Source organism: Vigna umbellata, chromosome 5 (genome assembly GCF_029865625.1).
Source record: "Vigna umbellata cultivar VRB3 chromosome 5, Vumbellata_1.0, whole genome shotgun sequence".
NCBI lineage: Eukaryota > Viridiplantae > Streptophyta > Magnoliopsida > Fabales > Fabaceae > Vigna > Vigna umbellata.
Genome location: NC_142169.1, coordinates 11042716 through 11056358, shown reverse-complemented (window position 1 = coordinate 11056358; position 13643 = coordinate 11042716). Strand labels below are relative to the sequence as shown.

Genomic DNA, 13643 nt, shown 5'->3' with positions numbered 1-13643 from the left:
ATTTTTCTTACAAACACAAGTGCTTATTATCCCAACCGTTTATAAGCCCTTGTCACTAAACATTAATCTTATTAAAGCTATCATTCTCAAAATACTACAACATATTTAACTAGACGATTGAAAAATATTTATTTTGGAACTTGCAATTTGAACAGAAATTTCTAAGTCAAGTGTTTAACAACTTATATAAACTGTTTAATCTTTAAAAAAGGTTGTTAAACTATCTTTTTGGTGAAAAAGTTTTCCTACAACACTATTCAATCTCCCTTCTAATGTTTTTCAGATATTTCGACTATTTGAATCCTTTTTCCAATTTTGAATTTCTAAATATTCCCTATCTTTTTGTTGAGTCTTTAGTTAACTCTTAAACCATAAATAGGAGTCCTCAGCCTTGTAAATTGAACTTTGAATTGATATAAAGAAATTTTGCCAAAATTATAACTCTCTCTTTCTCTAAGTTCACTAGGATAGTTTCTTTCCTAGACTTTCTTCCTATACTTTTTTTTAAGATTTTGTTGAACATCCCTCAAAAGACACCCTCCAATTCACTCACCAAACATATCAACTCCTTTCAATTTGTTTTTGCTTTCCATCAATTTCGGTCATCATTTGTTCATTTCAGCATGGAGCAGATTCAAAAATAGAGTTGATTTCCATTAATGTGTTCGTATCTTCTTTAAAGATCGTGAAACTAATATTTTAAATTAGTATATAAAATTTTAAATGACTCATAACACATATTTTATATATAAAACCACTTGAGTATAAAAAGTTTATGATTAATTTCAATATGTTTTTATCTTGAATGATTTATATTATATAAAAAAAATATGTTAATTAATAGTTTTTTTTTTATTATTGATATATTATAGCTTTTAGACGCACTTATAACCATCTACACGTATATGATCATCATAGTATTATATACTGATATATTAGATACACATATAACCATCATACCATATAGTTATATGTTAAATCAAATATATTACCACCTTAGCAACAAAATAATCATTTTAATATTTAGTTATATTTATTGTTGTTAAAAATTTGAAGCTGTATTATTGGTTGGGATATTGTTCCAAAGTTTTCTAGGAGGGTTTTAAGAGTAAGGGCTAATTATAAATTTTTAAAACCTAATATTTTATCATGTTCAAAATAGGTTCTAATTAAAGATTAAGTGTGATACTATGCAAATATTATTTTTGTTTTTTAATATTTACTAATTTATATATATATAAAATTATACGGTGTAATATTAGTTAAATAATTACGAAATATCAGTGTAATTTTTTTAAATAATTTTGAAAGTTGGTGTAAGAATATCTGAACAAGTTTAACAAAATATAAATAATATACTCTTAAAATCTTGAAAGGAGTGCGGTACTACTTTAGTCTAATATTTACTAAGTTAGTAATCATTTGGAGGTGGAAAGTGGAGAGAAATTTTGCACCATTTGGCACAAGTATTCTTCTCAATATCCATAAAGACCTATATATACATACATTATTTAAACATGGATCGATGTTGTTGGAAACACAAGAGAAAGTGCGAAATAAGAAAGGTACACTAATTTTGAAAGTTCCTTCTCCATATCGTCCACTTCTTAAGTTGGCTTCATCTATGACCAAACCAAACCAACCAAAAACAAACTCATCTAATCTCTTCTTTATGACTACCATCATTATTATTATCATGATTACTATTATTATTACTATTATTATTATCTAAAAAAGAAGGTCTAGTAGCTAGCAACCCGAGCAGACAAAGACAACTTGGTACTTTGGGAAGCTCAAGTGACAGAGTGGGTAGCTTTAGTACAAGTGTTGTTGAGTGTGGCTGCATGTCTAGTCTGAAGGCTCACCAAAGAGTAATAAGCTCCACATGGTCCTTTGGCCAACAAGGAGGAGTGGGTTCCAGTCTCCACCACCCTCCCCTTTTCCATCACAGCAATAGTATCACAATGGTGAATGGTGCTCAACCTGTGTGCCACCACCACGCTGGTCCTCCCTATCATTACCCTCATCAACGTATCTTGCACCACCTTCTCTGATTGACCATCCAATGCACTTGTGGCCTCGTCCAACAGCAACACCTTAGGGTTTTTCAATATGGCCCTCGCTATTGCTATCCTTTGCTTTTGACCCCCTGAAAGTTGTACCCCTTTTTCCCCACACCATGTCTCGTACCCCTCCTTCAGACCCGCTATGAAATCATGAGCGTTGGCTGCTCGTGCTGCCTCTATCATCTCACTCTCATCAACCCTCCCACCTCTTCCATATATAATGTTCTCTCTTATGGTCCCACCAAACAACGTTGGCTCCTGGCTCACAAGTGCTATGTGCTTCCTTAGTGACTTTAGGTTATACCATCTTATGTCCATTCCATCTATTGTCACCATCCCTCTAAGTGGATCGTAAAATCTCTCTATTAGCCCTATGATCGTTGATTTTCCAGATCCACTTTGCCCCACCAACGCGGTTGATTTTCCTGCCTCCATTTTCATCGAGAACCCCTGGAAGATAGCCACATCAGGCCTTGTAGGGTACGAAAAATGAACCTCATGAAACTCTATTTCACCAACCAACTTTTCTGCCTTGTACCCGTTTTGGTCATCAGGCTCTATTTTCGTACTCCTATCTATGATGCCAAAAGTAGAGGCCACAACATCAGCACCTCTAGCAAGATCCGTTGTCATGCTTCCCGCATCCGCAATTATCCTCCCAGTGCTCACCAAAACCATGAAGCTCTCAAAGAACGCTTTTGTTGTTATGTGCCCGTTCGAGATGAGCTTGCCACCGTACCAAAAATCTAGGGCCCAAACGCAAGATGCAAGGCCTTGGGAGAATCCAAGCCCCATGCCAGCAAACCACGACTGCCGAATGTTCTCTCTGCTTGGACCCTCTTGGGCCGCTTCAAGCATTTTGAGAATCCGGTGCTGCGAAGAAAAGGCTGTGACGGTTCGGAGATTGGAAACCGCTTCTGATGCCAGTTTGCTGCTTTGTTGCTGGGCCTTCAGGGACATGTTGGACATGCTCTTGAGAAGGACACGCCTTGTGTAAAAGCAACCTATGATGATAGGTTGTACCGCTATCATAACAATGGAAAGCTTCCAGGAAATTATCAGACCCATTGTGTAAGCTGTTATCACCGCTGAAAATGTCTGTACCAGCAATGCCATTCTATCTCCCACTAGAGACCTTACCTGAATCAACACAACCAAATATCAAACATCAACACACGCTAGTCATGGATCCAATCACAACCACACTAACAACTACCAAGATCTTGTACGTAGCTGCCAAACTACCAACACTTATCGCACAAAAAGCTAAAGAACACGCTGAAAAACAAGCACGTGTGCTTGCATTAAAGCCGGTTTAGACGGCATGAAGCCACTATCAAATTATCTGGCGTACCCAAACAACGTACATAACTTTCCTCTGTTGTGACAGGAGCCACAATACCACCTTCAAAGCCTCGTAATCCTCTCTTTCATGCTGTTCATCACAGCATTTGATGTGACGATTTAAATATTTTGTATTGTTTTCTAATAGATGGCAATATATAATTAAATAGTAAAACAATCTCATAGGAAAAAAAATGAAAACTATTTTTTTTTACGTGCAATGAGATTTTTAGCAGTGGTAATGTTTATGTTATTTAAAACTAAATGTCCTCAGTTTACGCTTTTACTGTTAGTTAATATGTTAAAAAAGTTTGATCCTAAGAAAAATTGTTAAAATTGACAGTTTATACTGCAAAGTTCTAGTAAAAAATAAAGTATGTACGGATAGTTAACTGCAACTACAAAGTCTTCACTATGAATAAAAGAAAAAGGGTCAACCAAACGAAAAAGATGCCTGTCTTAAGAATATTATGGTAAGGAAAAGATGCTTTCATCGTAATATTATACTTGAAAGAATTACTTAAGGCAATTATGATAAGAAATATGGTCTCCGTTAATGATAAGTAGATAAAATGAAAGTGATTCCATTAAGTAAACTAGAATATATAGTATTTATTCTTAAGTTATTGTATATTCTTATCGAATGATTTAAAATAAATATTTATAATTTTAAATTTTACTATTGTGATGAAAATCACTTTCTTTCTTCGGTCGCTTCTTCTTGGCCCACGCCCAGTTTCCTCCTAGCGTTCTGGGAAAGGAAAATGCTATAGATTTTCCTATTGGCTATACTATTAGTTTTCTTTTCTATCACATTTTAGATTTTTTTCCTCCTTTCCATCTCTCTTTTCTACACTCAATTAGCACAATCCTAGATTCTTAAGGAAATATCTCAGTATCCTATTCTAAATTTGATGTATTCAATGAGTGACTAGTTGAACTAATTCCACTGTAGCAGAGTGAATAAAAATTATACTTGGAATATATAGTTATGTTTTTAGAAGTACCCTGGTTTGAAAGATAAAGAAAGGAAAGGAAAAATAAGGTAACGGAAAGTGAGGTGGAGCCGGGTCCTCCCTTTTCTTCAAAAGAAAAAGGGTACGGATAGGATGTAACCACAACTGAAGATATACCAATAGAGGTCCTCCATCTTTAATCCAGAAGATTTACCTTTTGTGAACCACATTCTCACCGACAACCATGGCGTTGCATGTAGAGAGATACATGCATTATAGCCTCATTTGTGAGAATTTATGGTACAAAACAATAAGACCTTAAATAGTACAAATTCCTTCATATCTTTTCTTCTCATGTTATACACCTCCCACTATCACTTTCACCATGAAAATAAGAAAAGAAAGAATAACTTAAGTTTGATATCTTTCGCTTTCCTGACACACAGAAAAAGGTTGTACTAGAATATTTTGAAAATATTTTTTCAAGTGAAAATTTTGATGATTGTTTGGTTAAAACAGATAAGTTACTGAACAACACGAATGCTGCTTTTAATATTTTTTTTTTTAAACTTAATTGTACACATATTTTTTTTTTTCTATCTTTCGCTCATCATATATCGCTCATAAAAGGTATTATTATTTATCAGGTGGGCTATGTATAGTTTTAAAATGAGAAATAAGATGGCATTTATTCGAGATCCTATTATTTTGACTCAGACAAGTGTGGGGTACTGATTAACAAGACTTCTTTTCTTAAACATATTTTATCATAGTCATTATGTTTCATCTTTTCTTATTATGGTGTTTGTTTTCCTAAGGCAAATGGTAAATGATTGATGTCATTATTCGTGAAAAGAAGAACTTAAAAACGTTAAAGCAGAAGAAATTGAAGAAACGGAGTCAAATGATTGATACCGTTATTAGAAAGTGTGAAAAGAAAAAGTTAGAAACGTTACGGCAGAAGTAATTAAGGAAATGGAAGCGGAAACTTACCACATTGGCGTCTTTGGCAAGCCTGGAACAGATGGCGCCACTGGAGTTTTCGTCCAAATCAAACCATCCAATTTCGAAAGTGAGGATTTTCGAAAGCACGGTCTCTCTGACCCTTTTGGTCAAGTATTCCCCCATGTAGGCGAAACAATAATGCTGCCCAACATTTGCAATGAAAGACACCACAAACAGGCCCAGAAAGGCGAACGAGTAGATCCTAGTCTTCCTCGCTATCTCCTCATGATCCGCGTGAAAATACAACAGTATCGTGGACCCCATAGTGAATGCGTAAACTGGCTGAACGGCACCGAACACCATCGCGTTTAAGCACCCCACAAGCACGTGTTTCCACTCGGGGAGACTCAGGGATACCAATCTGTGAAACGACGGCGCCGGTATCTTCTTCCCTTCCGCCACGTCCGTACCACTCCCACCAACTGGCCCCACCGGGAGCGCGTTTTCCATGTCTGTCGTGGATGACGTGCTCGTGACACTCCTTGGAGCAACGTTTTCCTCGCTTTCGGCTACTTTCTCTTTCTCCGTTTGTTGCTGGAGGCGGAAAGAGGAGGCGTAGGCGCTGGTGTCGTTTTCGAGGAGCTCGTCGTGCGAGCCCATCTCTATTACCTTTCCGCCCGCGACGACGACGATGAGGTCTGCGTTCTGGATAGTGGATAAACGGTGGGCGATGATGATAGCGGTGCAACCCGCGGCGGCGTTGTCCAGTGCCTGTTGGACGAGATGCTCGGATTCTGTGTCTAGCGCGCTTGTTGCTTCGTCCAGAAGTAGAATTCGCGGTTTCTTGATTATTGCCCTCGCAATCGCTATCCTCTGTTTCTGTCCCCCAGACATCTGAATTCCCCTCTCTCCCACCTGCAAGTGGAATCAAAAGCGTTATTTGATGTGCATATTGTTCATAAGGTTATGTTTCATAAATTTCTTCTTATAGTAAGAAAAAAATAGATAAATCATAAATTAAAATTAAGTAATACTATTGTAAATTCGCTCGCTCAGGAGTTTCTTTAAAATTTTCTTTTTACTAATATATAAATTAATTTTTATTTTATTTTCTAAAAGCGATCTATAGTAAATGAAAGCTTTGACTAAAAGTCACTGCAAAATATTGAAAAAAAGGTTTTCTTTTTTATTTGAAAAATGCTAAAAGTGTTTGTATTAGATTTCTTTATTAAAATTAAGGTTTAATAGCCAAGGTTGAAAAATCTCAATTTAGTCCCTCGTTATAAAAGTGTTTTGAATTAGTCCTAGCTTTTAAAATAGTGGGTCAGATTGGTCATTTCTGTTAAATATAAGTTAACAAAATTAATGGATGATGATGTGACACAACTTAAAGCTAACGAGGGACCAATCTAACACATCAGCTTTAAGCTGTGTCACATCATCATCCATTAATTTCGTTAACTTATATTTAACGAAAGGGACCAATCTGACCCACTATTCTAAAAGTTAGGACTAATGTAAAACACTTTTATAGCGAGGGACTAAATTGAGATTTTTCAACCAAAGTGAGGACTAAATTGGCTATTAAACCTAAAATTAAAGTGAGAGAGACGCGAGAGGGAGAAGGAAAATGTAAAATAGGATACATGATATAGTATAGCATAGGTAGGTAGTAGATTAGATGGAGGAGCCGCTTTAGCATTTATTACGTGAAGGGCGAAGAGAGAGGGATGAATGATGAATGAGTTGATAAGATAAGTGGGTGAGTAGGGAGAGCAGAGGTATGATAGGAAGAGAATAGGTATGACCTGTGTTTGGTAACCGTGAGGCAGAAGCGAGATGAAATCATGAGCATGCGCAGCTTTTGCAGCCTCAATAACTTGGTCCTCCGTGGCATCCTCTCTGCCGAAAAGTATGTTCTCTTTAATGGTTGTGGCGAACAGAGCAGGCTCCTGGCTCACCAACCCCATCTGCGAACGCAACCATTTGACCTGCAACTTCTGAATCCCTACCCCATCCAAACGCACCTCTCCTCCCATTGGGTCATAGAACCTCTGCAAAAGCGCTATCACCGTCGACTTCCCCGACCCACTCTCCCCAACCAACGCCACTCTCTTCCCTGCCGGAATTCTCACACTCAACCCGTTCAATACTGGACTCTCTAGTCTCGACGGGTACACAAATTCCACCCTGTCAAATTCAACTTCCCCGTTAACTCTCTCCAGAATCTCCCCTTCCTCGCTCTCAGAATCAATCCTCGGAACCCTCTTTATCACCTGCTTTATACGCTCCGCCGCCGCACCCGCCTCCGAAAAGAACTTCACATTCGCTAAAGCCGCTCCCAGTCCCCTTTTTCACAAACAGAAAATTAATTAACCTTCATTCCAATATTTCACTATAAAACAAATTCATAATACAGACAAGACAATAGTATTCATTACGATAATGATAATAATGTTATTATATAATAAATATAATAGGGGTGGTAATTAATGCTTACAATCCACCAACAGCTATTGCTGCTCCAACGGCGAAAACTGTCCCTCCTTTGACGCCATGATAAATAACGAGTCTGCTGCCGTAATAGGACATGAAAGACCAAATGGCGAAAACGACGCCGTTGCTACCAATGGCTAAGCCTTTTGCCCAGCCTTGCTTCAGGCCCAACTTCACCGTCCCTTGAAGCGCGTTTGAGAAAGTGTTCAAGGTCTGGCTTTCCCCAACGAAGGAATAAACGGTTCTGATTGATGAAATTGCTTGTTCCACAACTGTTCCTGCTTCATTATACTCATCTCTGATTTTACTAGACAACCCCAACAAGGTCTTGCCGTAAATTAAACCCGGGATCACCAGAAGAACCACGAAAGGAAACCCCACAATGGCCAGCCTCCACAACATTGCAAACGCCGCTATGTAGCTCCCAACGAACAACGAAATGTTCATCAAGAAATTCGGAACCTGTAACACATGTGTGTGATTGGTTATAAGAACAATTACGAGCTTTCACTTAAGATTATCTTTTTTTGGTAACTATAATGAAACACAACAGCGTACTTTTTCACTGAGAACATCTTGAATTACGAGGCTGTCGTTGGAGACGCTGGTAATGATCTCTGACGTGCTTGTGACATGCATATCGAAGTACGCGATATCTTGTCGAAGCACTGCTTTCAGATACCTGAATCTCATTCTCGCTGCCTGTCTTTCGCTTGTTCTCGTCCAACAGTAACCCTCTGGAAAAAAAAAGTTGCAAAGTATAATAATAGTTAAAGAAAAAAGGATGCAACTATATCATCACTTTAATTTGCGTGGCCTAAACGGAAAGAGAAAAAGGAAAAGCAAAATCATTGCGAACCAAAACTCACCGAGGAAGCAAACGGCAAAAGAGCAAACAGCTAAATATAACCACGCCACTGCATTCTGCATCACAAGCAAAGCCTAAACAGTTAGCAAGCTTCCCTCATGTTATACTCTTTTCATGTGATTTAAGTAGAGAACTTATTAAGACAGTTTAAGAGTTTCACGTGTTCATGTCTTCAATTAATTTTACATGACACTCAACTAGGTATGTTGATGAGATTAATTGAGATCACGGTGATTAGTGAACATATAAAAATTTCTTGTGTGTATAGAGAGAGATAGAATTGAACCTTGTCGATGTTATGGATGAAGGCGTTCCCTTGCATGTTGGATGAACTCCCAATGTTATTCATCATGCGACTACTGATAAACAACACTAGAGGGGTGGCAAAGCCTTCCCCAACAGCCCCAAGTGTACCTAAAATCATTAAAAACAAATCTTTACCATCGGCATGCATGAAAATGGACCCAAACCCATAGGACTCGTTTTTCATCTTCTTCTTTCTCTCCTGGCTAACCATAGCTACTACACTTTTCTGATTCCTAACCATTTTTAGACACGCTTTTTCTTGATAAACAAACAACAGTGAGATTCGGAGACCCACTTCTGTAGTTAATGGAGCACGGTTTCTCGGCCTTCTTGGCTTGCCTCCAAAACCAGCTTTCCTTTAATTACCTTGAGCTATGTTGTTGCGACATTCTGGTGAATTTATAGGAATCAGTGTGGGTTAAAGGGTGGTGGGGCAAAACTTATAGGGACCAGAATAGCTAGGGTCAGGGTTGGGGAATTCTTAATAGCATGTGGAGGGGTTTATTGTGTTGTTGAGGATGGAGGAACATGTGATGTGAGGAGGAGAATTAGCTCCTGTTTGACTTTATAATTATCACACTGCTAAAGCATCGGGACTTTTCTCATAGCCATAAATATATAATTCTACTTTTATTAAAGCATTTTTCTCATCTTATACCACTTTCAAAATTATTTCTTGAGATATGCCACTTTTACTGCTTTTTGCTGACACGATTCTTTCTTTTTTGATAAAGGATCGGTGAATTTTGGCCACTTTCTTTTTCTATATTGAATGCGCTATTTAATTTATATTAGATAACCGTTGATCTGACATTTGTTATCAAAAGAATCCTTTAAGACTAAGCTTAATAAGAACAGTGTGGAATTGCCTCTAAAAACTGCCATTTTAAAGTATGTACATGTTCTCTTAGTAGTCATAAATTTTCAGTTAGGCCAATTTAAGTTTACTTTTCTCAATGCGAATTATCACTTAATGTGTAACATATATTTGTATGCATGCACATATATTCACTTACTTAAAACTAAAAATATTTTCTTGGTCTAAGGCACATTAATGTAGAATATTTATATTTCATAAAATGAACACTCAAACTTACTATTATTATATAGAAGGGTCAAAGTTTCAAAGGTCAAAAAATTTAATTGTTTCCTCTTAAATCATGTTTTCCAAATGTCAATAACGTTCTTTGATATATAAATTTATTTACTATTCAGGGAATCTTCAATTCTCAGGTATTTTGACTCAAATAATTAACAAATTTCAACTTTATTATATGTATAAATACCCACAGTTTCATTTTTTAATTAATATTAATTAATTTATTTTGATAAAAATATTTTATAGTCTGTTTGTGAGTCGTGAGAAATCATTATCATTATTAATAGGATCACTATTCATTTACAATTCTTACAAACGAGAATGTGACACAAAAATGACAATAATACATATTTCATTAATAGTTATAGATGTGATTAGATATGATTTTTATGACTTGAGTATTTAACATGCTTTTCCTAATCTATTAAATTTTTTAGTCAATAGAGTTAATAACTTGATGATATTCTTACATTGTCATATGTCATATTTTTATTTGCTAAAAAATAAAGACGTAGCGGTATTATATTATTATTATTATCATCTCTTAATTTTTGTTGTGTTGAAATTGGTGAGTGAAGCTAGAAAGACAAAAATATTGAGAGTGCACAAATGTAATTATGTTAAAACTGAGAAGAGTGCGTTAAAACCAAAATTTTCTCGTAAAATAGAAAAAGTTGATACTAAAACTTTATCATTTACTTTATAACTTATTATATTTGTTGCACAAAACTAAAAGCTATTATGCCTAAAGTGTTTAAAGAGAGTTAGAGTTAAACGCTTGATGCTTATCATACCTAAAGAAGGTATTCAACTTAGCTCTCTAAATTAAAGCAAGTCAAGATGATGTCTCTAACAAAACAAACTAAAATATTAAAACATAAAAAACTTGAAACAATATAATTTGTTTAAAAAGAGACAAAAGCAAAATAAGTGTTTACTTGATTACACGATACCATGAGCTTAAATCATACTTTGTCCAATGATGAAGCCTTTATACAATACTTGATATCTTTAGAAAAGAGCTTAATTGCAAAAATCTACCTACCGGTAGAAAATCAAAAAACACTTTGTTGTTCTAAGAAAGCATTAAATGACATTAAATGTTCAATGTTTATCAAGTCGAGCGTCTAAGCATTTAAAAGAAGAATTTTAAGCTCGATAGCATGTTATATCATATACTTTAGCTAAGGCGTCGAAGACTCCTCTAATGTTATTTCATACCGGCTGCGAAAAAGTTTTTCAATAACACTATTCAATCCCTCCTTCTAGTGTTTTTCAGGTACTTCATGGTTTGGGTTAAAATGCTTTAGTTTTTGCATGAGCTAAAGTATCAGTTAAGTACATATTAAATGTCATTGTAATAAAAAAAATAGCCTAGTGGCTAAGGTTGTGTGTTGACTTCGCATGCCTAGGTTTGAATCTATGGGGAACCAAATAAGAATTTATTTTTTGTTGTTTCTTCCTATTGGGTTGAGAGAGAAAACCCTAGTAATGTTATTTTGTTCGTCTTTTGATTGTAAGAGTCATCTTCCTTCCTCTCTTTTTTTTTTCTTTTTCGGTATGTTTGCGAGATTATGGTTTAGGGGAGGACAGTGAGGGAATGTGCTGCAAGAGAGAAAATAAGAGAGCCTTTGATAAGCGCGAGAGGGAGAAGAAGGGAGCCTTTGATGCCAAATCCCCCATGGGGAAGAATGGAAAGTCTCCAAGCCTTCTCTTTCTAGAAGTATAAGTGGTGATTGTATTATGATAGACATTTGATTTTTGTTGCTAATGGTTGATTTAGAATTAATGATGAATCTTCTTTGAAAAGTTAATTTTATATGTTGAATCAAATTTTCTAATAGGAATGGAGAGAGCGTGATGAAATGGTAGGAGATTAAATTAATTCAGTGAACTGATGGTTTATATAGTATTGATTAGTTTTCACTAGCTTACCCTTTATTTTAATTATGTGATATTTGGGATTTCTCAACCTACAATGGTCGTATATTGTACATAAGAAGAGTGTCTTTTAGGTGATAGTGAGGAGCAACAATGAAGTAGTGGAGCTTTTCTTTGGTTGTATTTTTGTGAATATTAAATAAAATGTATATTTTAATAAGGTACTTTTGTATGAGGTAAGACTTCTTGGTTATGTCATGAAAGGTCTTTTTGATAAAGTTTCATATACAATTAACATATTTGTATATTTGTACATTTAATGGGTAAATTCTTCTACTACTCATGAAAAGACTTAGGTTGTGATGAACTTACTTTGAGTTCATAATTCGTTGATTTGCTTGTAAATCTACATCTTGGATTATATTAGATATAAATCTATGGTAGGATGTATTTAGTATGAGTTTTTCAAAAGACGTGAGTCAATATTTTGTTGTTAAATATCTTTTAACTTATAGATCCATGTGTGATTTATATGATTTTTTAATGTGTGATTGATTGAAATTAGATAGTTTATAAATTGCTAATAAAGTTGCTTCTTTTATATCCATATCTTATGTTAGAGTTTTATTTTCAATAATTTATTCTTACATTTGTTGTTTGTATGATATATAATTTGCTATGACTATTGTTTTTAGAGAGTCGAGTATGTACTTGATGAATCATTATTTTGTACTATTCGCTTAGTTTTCCGCACCAAATTGTATTAGTGAATTGTGTTTATTTCTTCATTATTGTTTCATTTTCACTATTTGGGTTGAATTTGACTAGTAATTCTTGTTTTAATTAATTTAAATTATTTGAGCTTAGTTATTCCAATTATTATTTGTAGGACAATTTTAGAATCATATTTTGGGACAATAAGAGTGTTGTCATGTCATTTTCCATTATCCACGTCAACATTATATTTGAATTTCCCTCTTTTTTTGCTTTGTGCCCATTTTTAGGCATATTTTTGTAGAAGCCCTTATGAAGGGCAGAATTGTAATTAGGGATTTATAAACCCCAAAATCACATTTCACTCTTCTTCTTCTCCAATTTATGTTTTTTAGCCCCCCTTTGGGAGGTTTTAGGTTTTGTTTTTCTTTCCCTCTTTATGTATTGAATCAATTTTGTTTTCAATTGCAAATTTAATTTCCGTTTGAGTTCTTCTTTTCATTCTCGTTTTGTTGTCTTCCTTGCATTTTCATTTTGCCAATTTCTAATCCAGCTTCATTTCCAATTTTTGTTCTAGTTTTGCATTCGTTTTCTAATTGCGTTTTTGGTTCTGCTATTACTGTTGGTTTTGCTGTTTTAACTTTGTTTTGGTAGGTTAAGTGTGCTTAGTTGGTTATTACTAAAATTGCATCGTTTCCATGATATTTCTGAATCGTAATTGTGTTTTTGCTACTCTAACTTGGATGATATTAAATCTGTTTGTGCACTTGCAATTGTGTACACGCTTAGTTGTCTAATTGGTGTTTAATCTTCGCTTAATTGATGAAACTGTATGGTGCAGAATTGATTGAATATGAGCATTGTGTTTGCTTAATTCGCTTTTATGAAAACATGGTTAATCTTCGCTTAGTTGATTAACTTGTGTTGGAAGGGGTTAAAAGAGTGAGTTATTTTTGTTAATATGTGAT

At 35.2% G+C, this 13643-nt stretch overlaps 1 protein-coding gene across 1 annotated transcript; it reads right to left on the bottom strand.

Moving 5' to 3' along the window:
* Positions 1-1550: 1550 nt before the first annotated feature.
* On the bottom strand, positions 1551-9500 carry LOC148197680 (ABC transporter B family member 15-like). The gene is made up of 7 exons (XM_088116614.1): positions 8962-9500; positions 8677-8731; positions 8366-8544; positions 7812-8269; positions 7120-7660; positions 5360-6226; positions 1551-3206 (listed from the first exon to the last, which is right to left on the bottom strand). Exons 1-7 carry the CDS (start codon positions 9220-9222, stop codon positions 1794-1796), a joined length of 3774 nt encoding a protein of 1257 aa, XP_087972740.1. The 5' UTR covers positions 9223-9500; the 3' UTR covers positions 1551-1793.
* Positions 9501-13643: the final 4143 nt, after the last annotated feature.

What these genes read in the sequence shown, in the direction of transcription:
- LOC148197680 (XM_088116614.1), bottom strand. Translation starts at nt 9,222, where the DNA reads ATGGTTAGGAATCAGAAAAGTGTAGTAGCTATGGTTAGCCAGGAGAGA. An exon ending in AAGATGTTCTCAGTGAAAAA is followed by an intron (nt 8,270 to 8,365) that starts GTACGCTGTTGT and finishes CATGTGTTACAG; the next exon opens with GTTCCGAATTTCTTGATGAA. An exon ending in GCAATAGCTGTTGGTGGATT is followed by an intron (nt 7,661 to 7,811) that starts GTAAGCATTAAT and finishes TTTGTGAAAAAG; the next exon opens with GGGACTGGGAGCGGCTTTAG.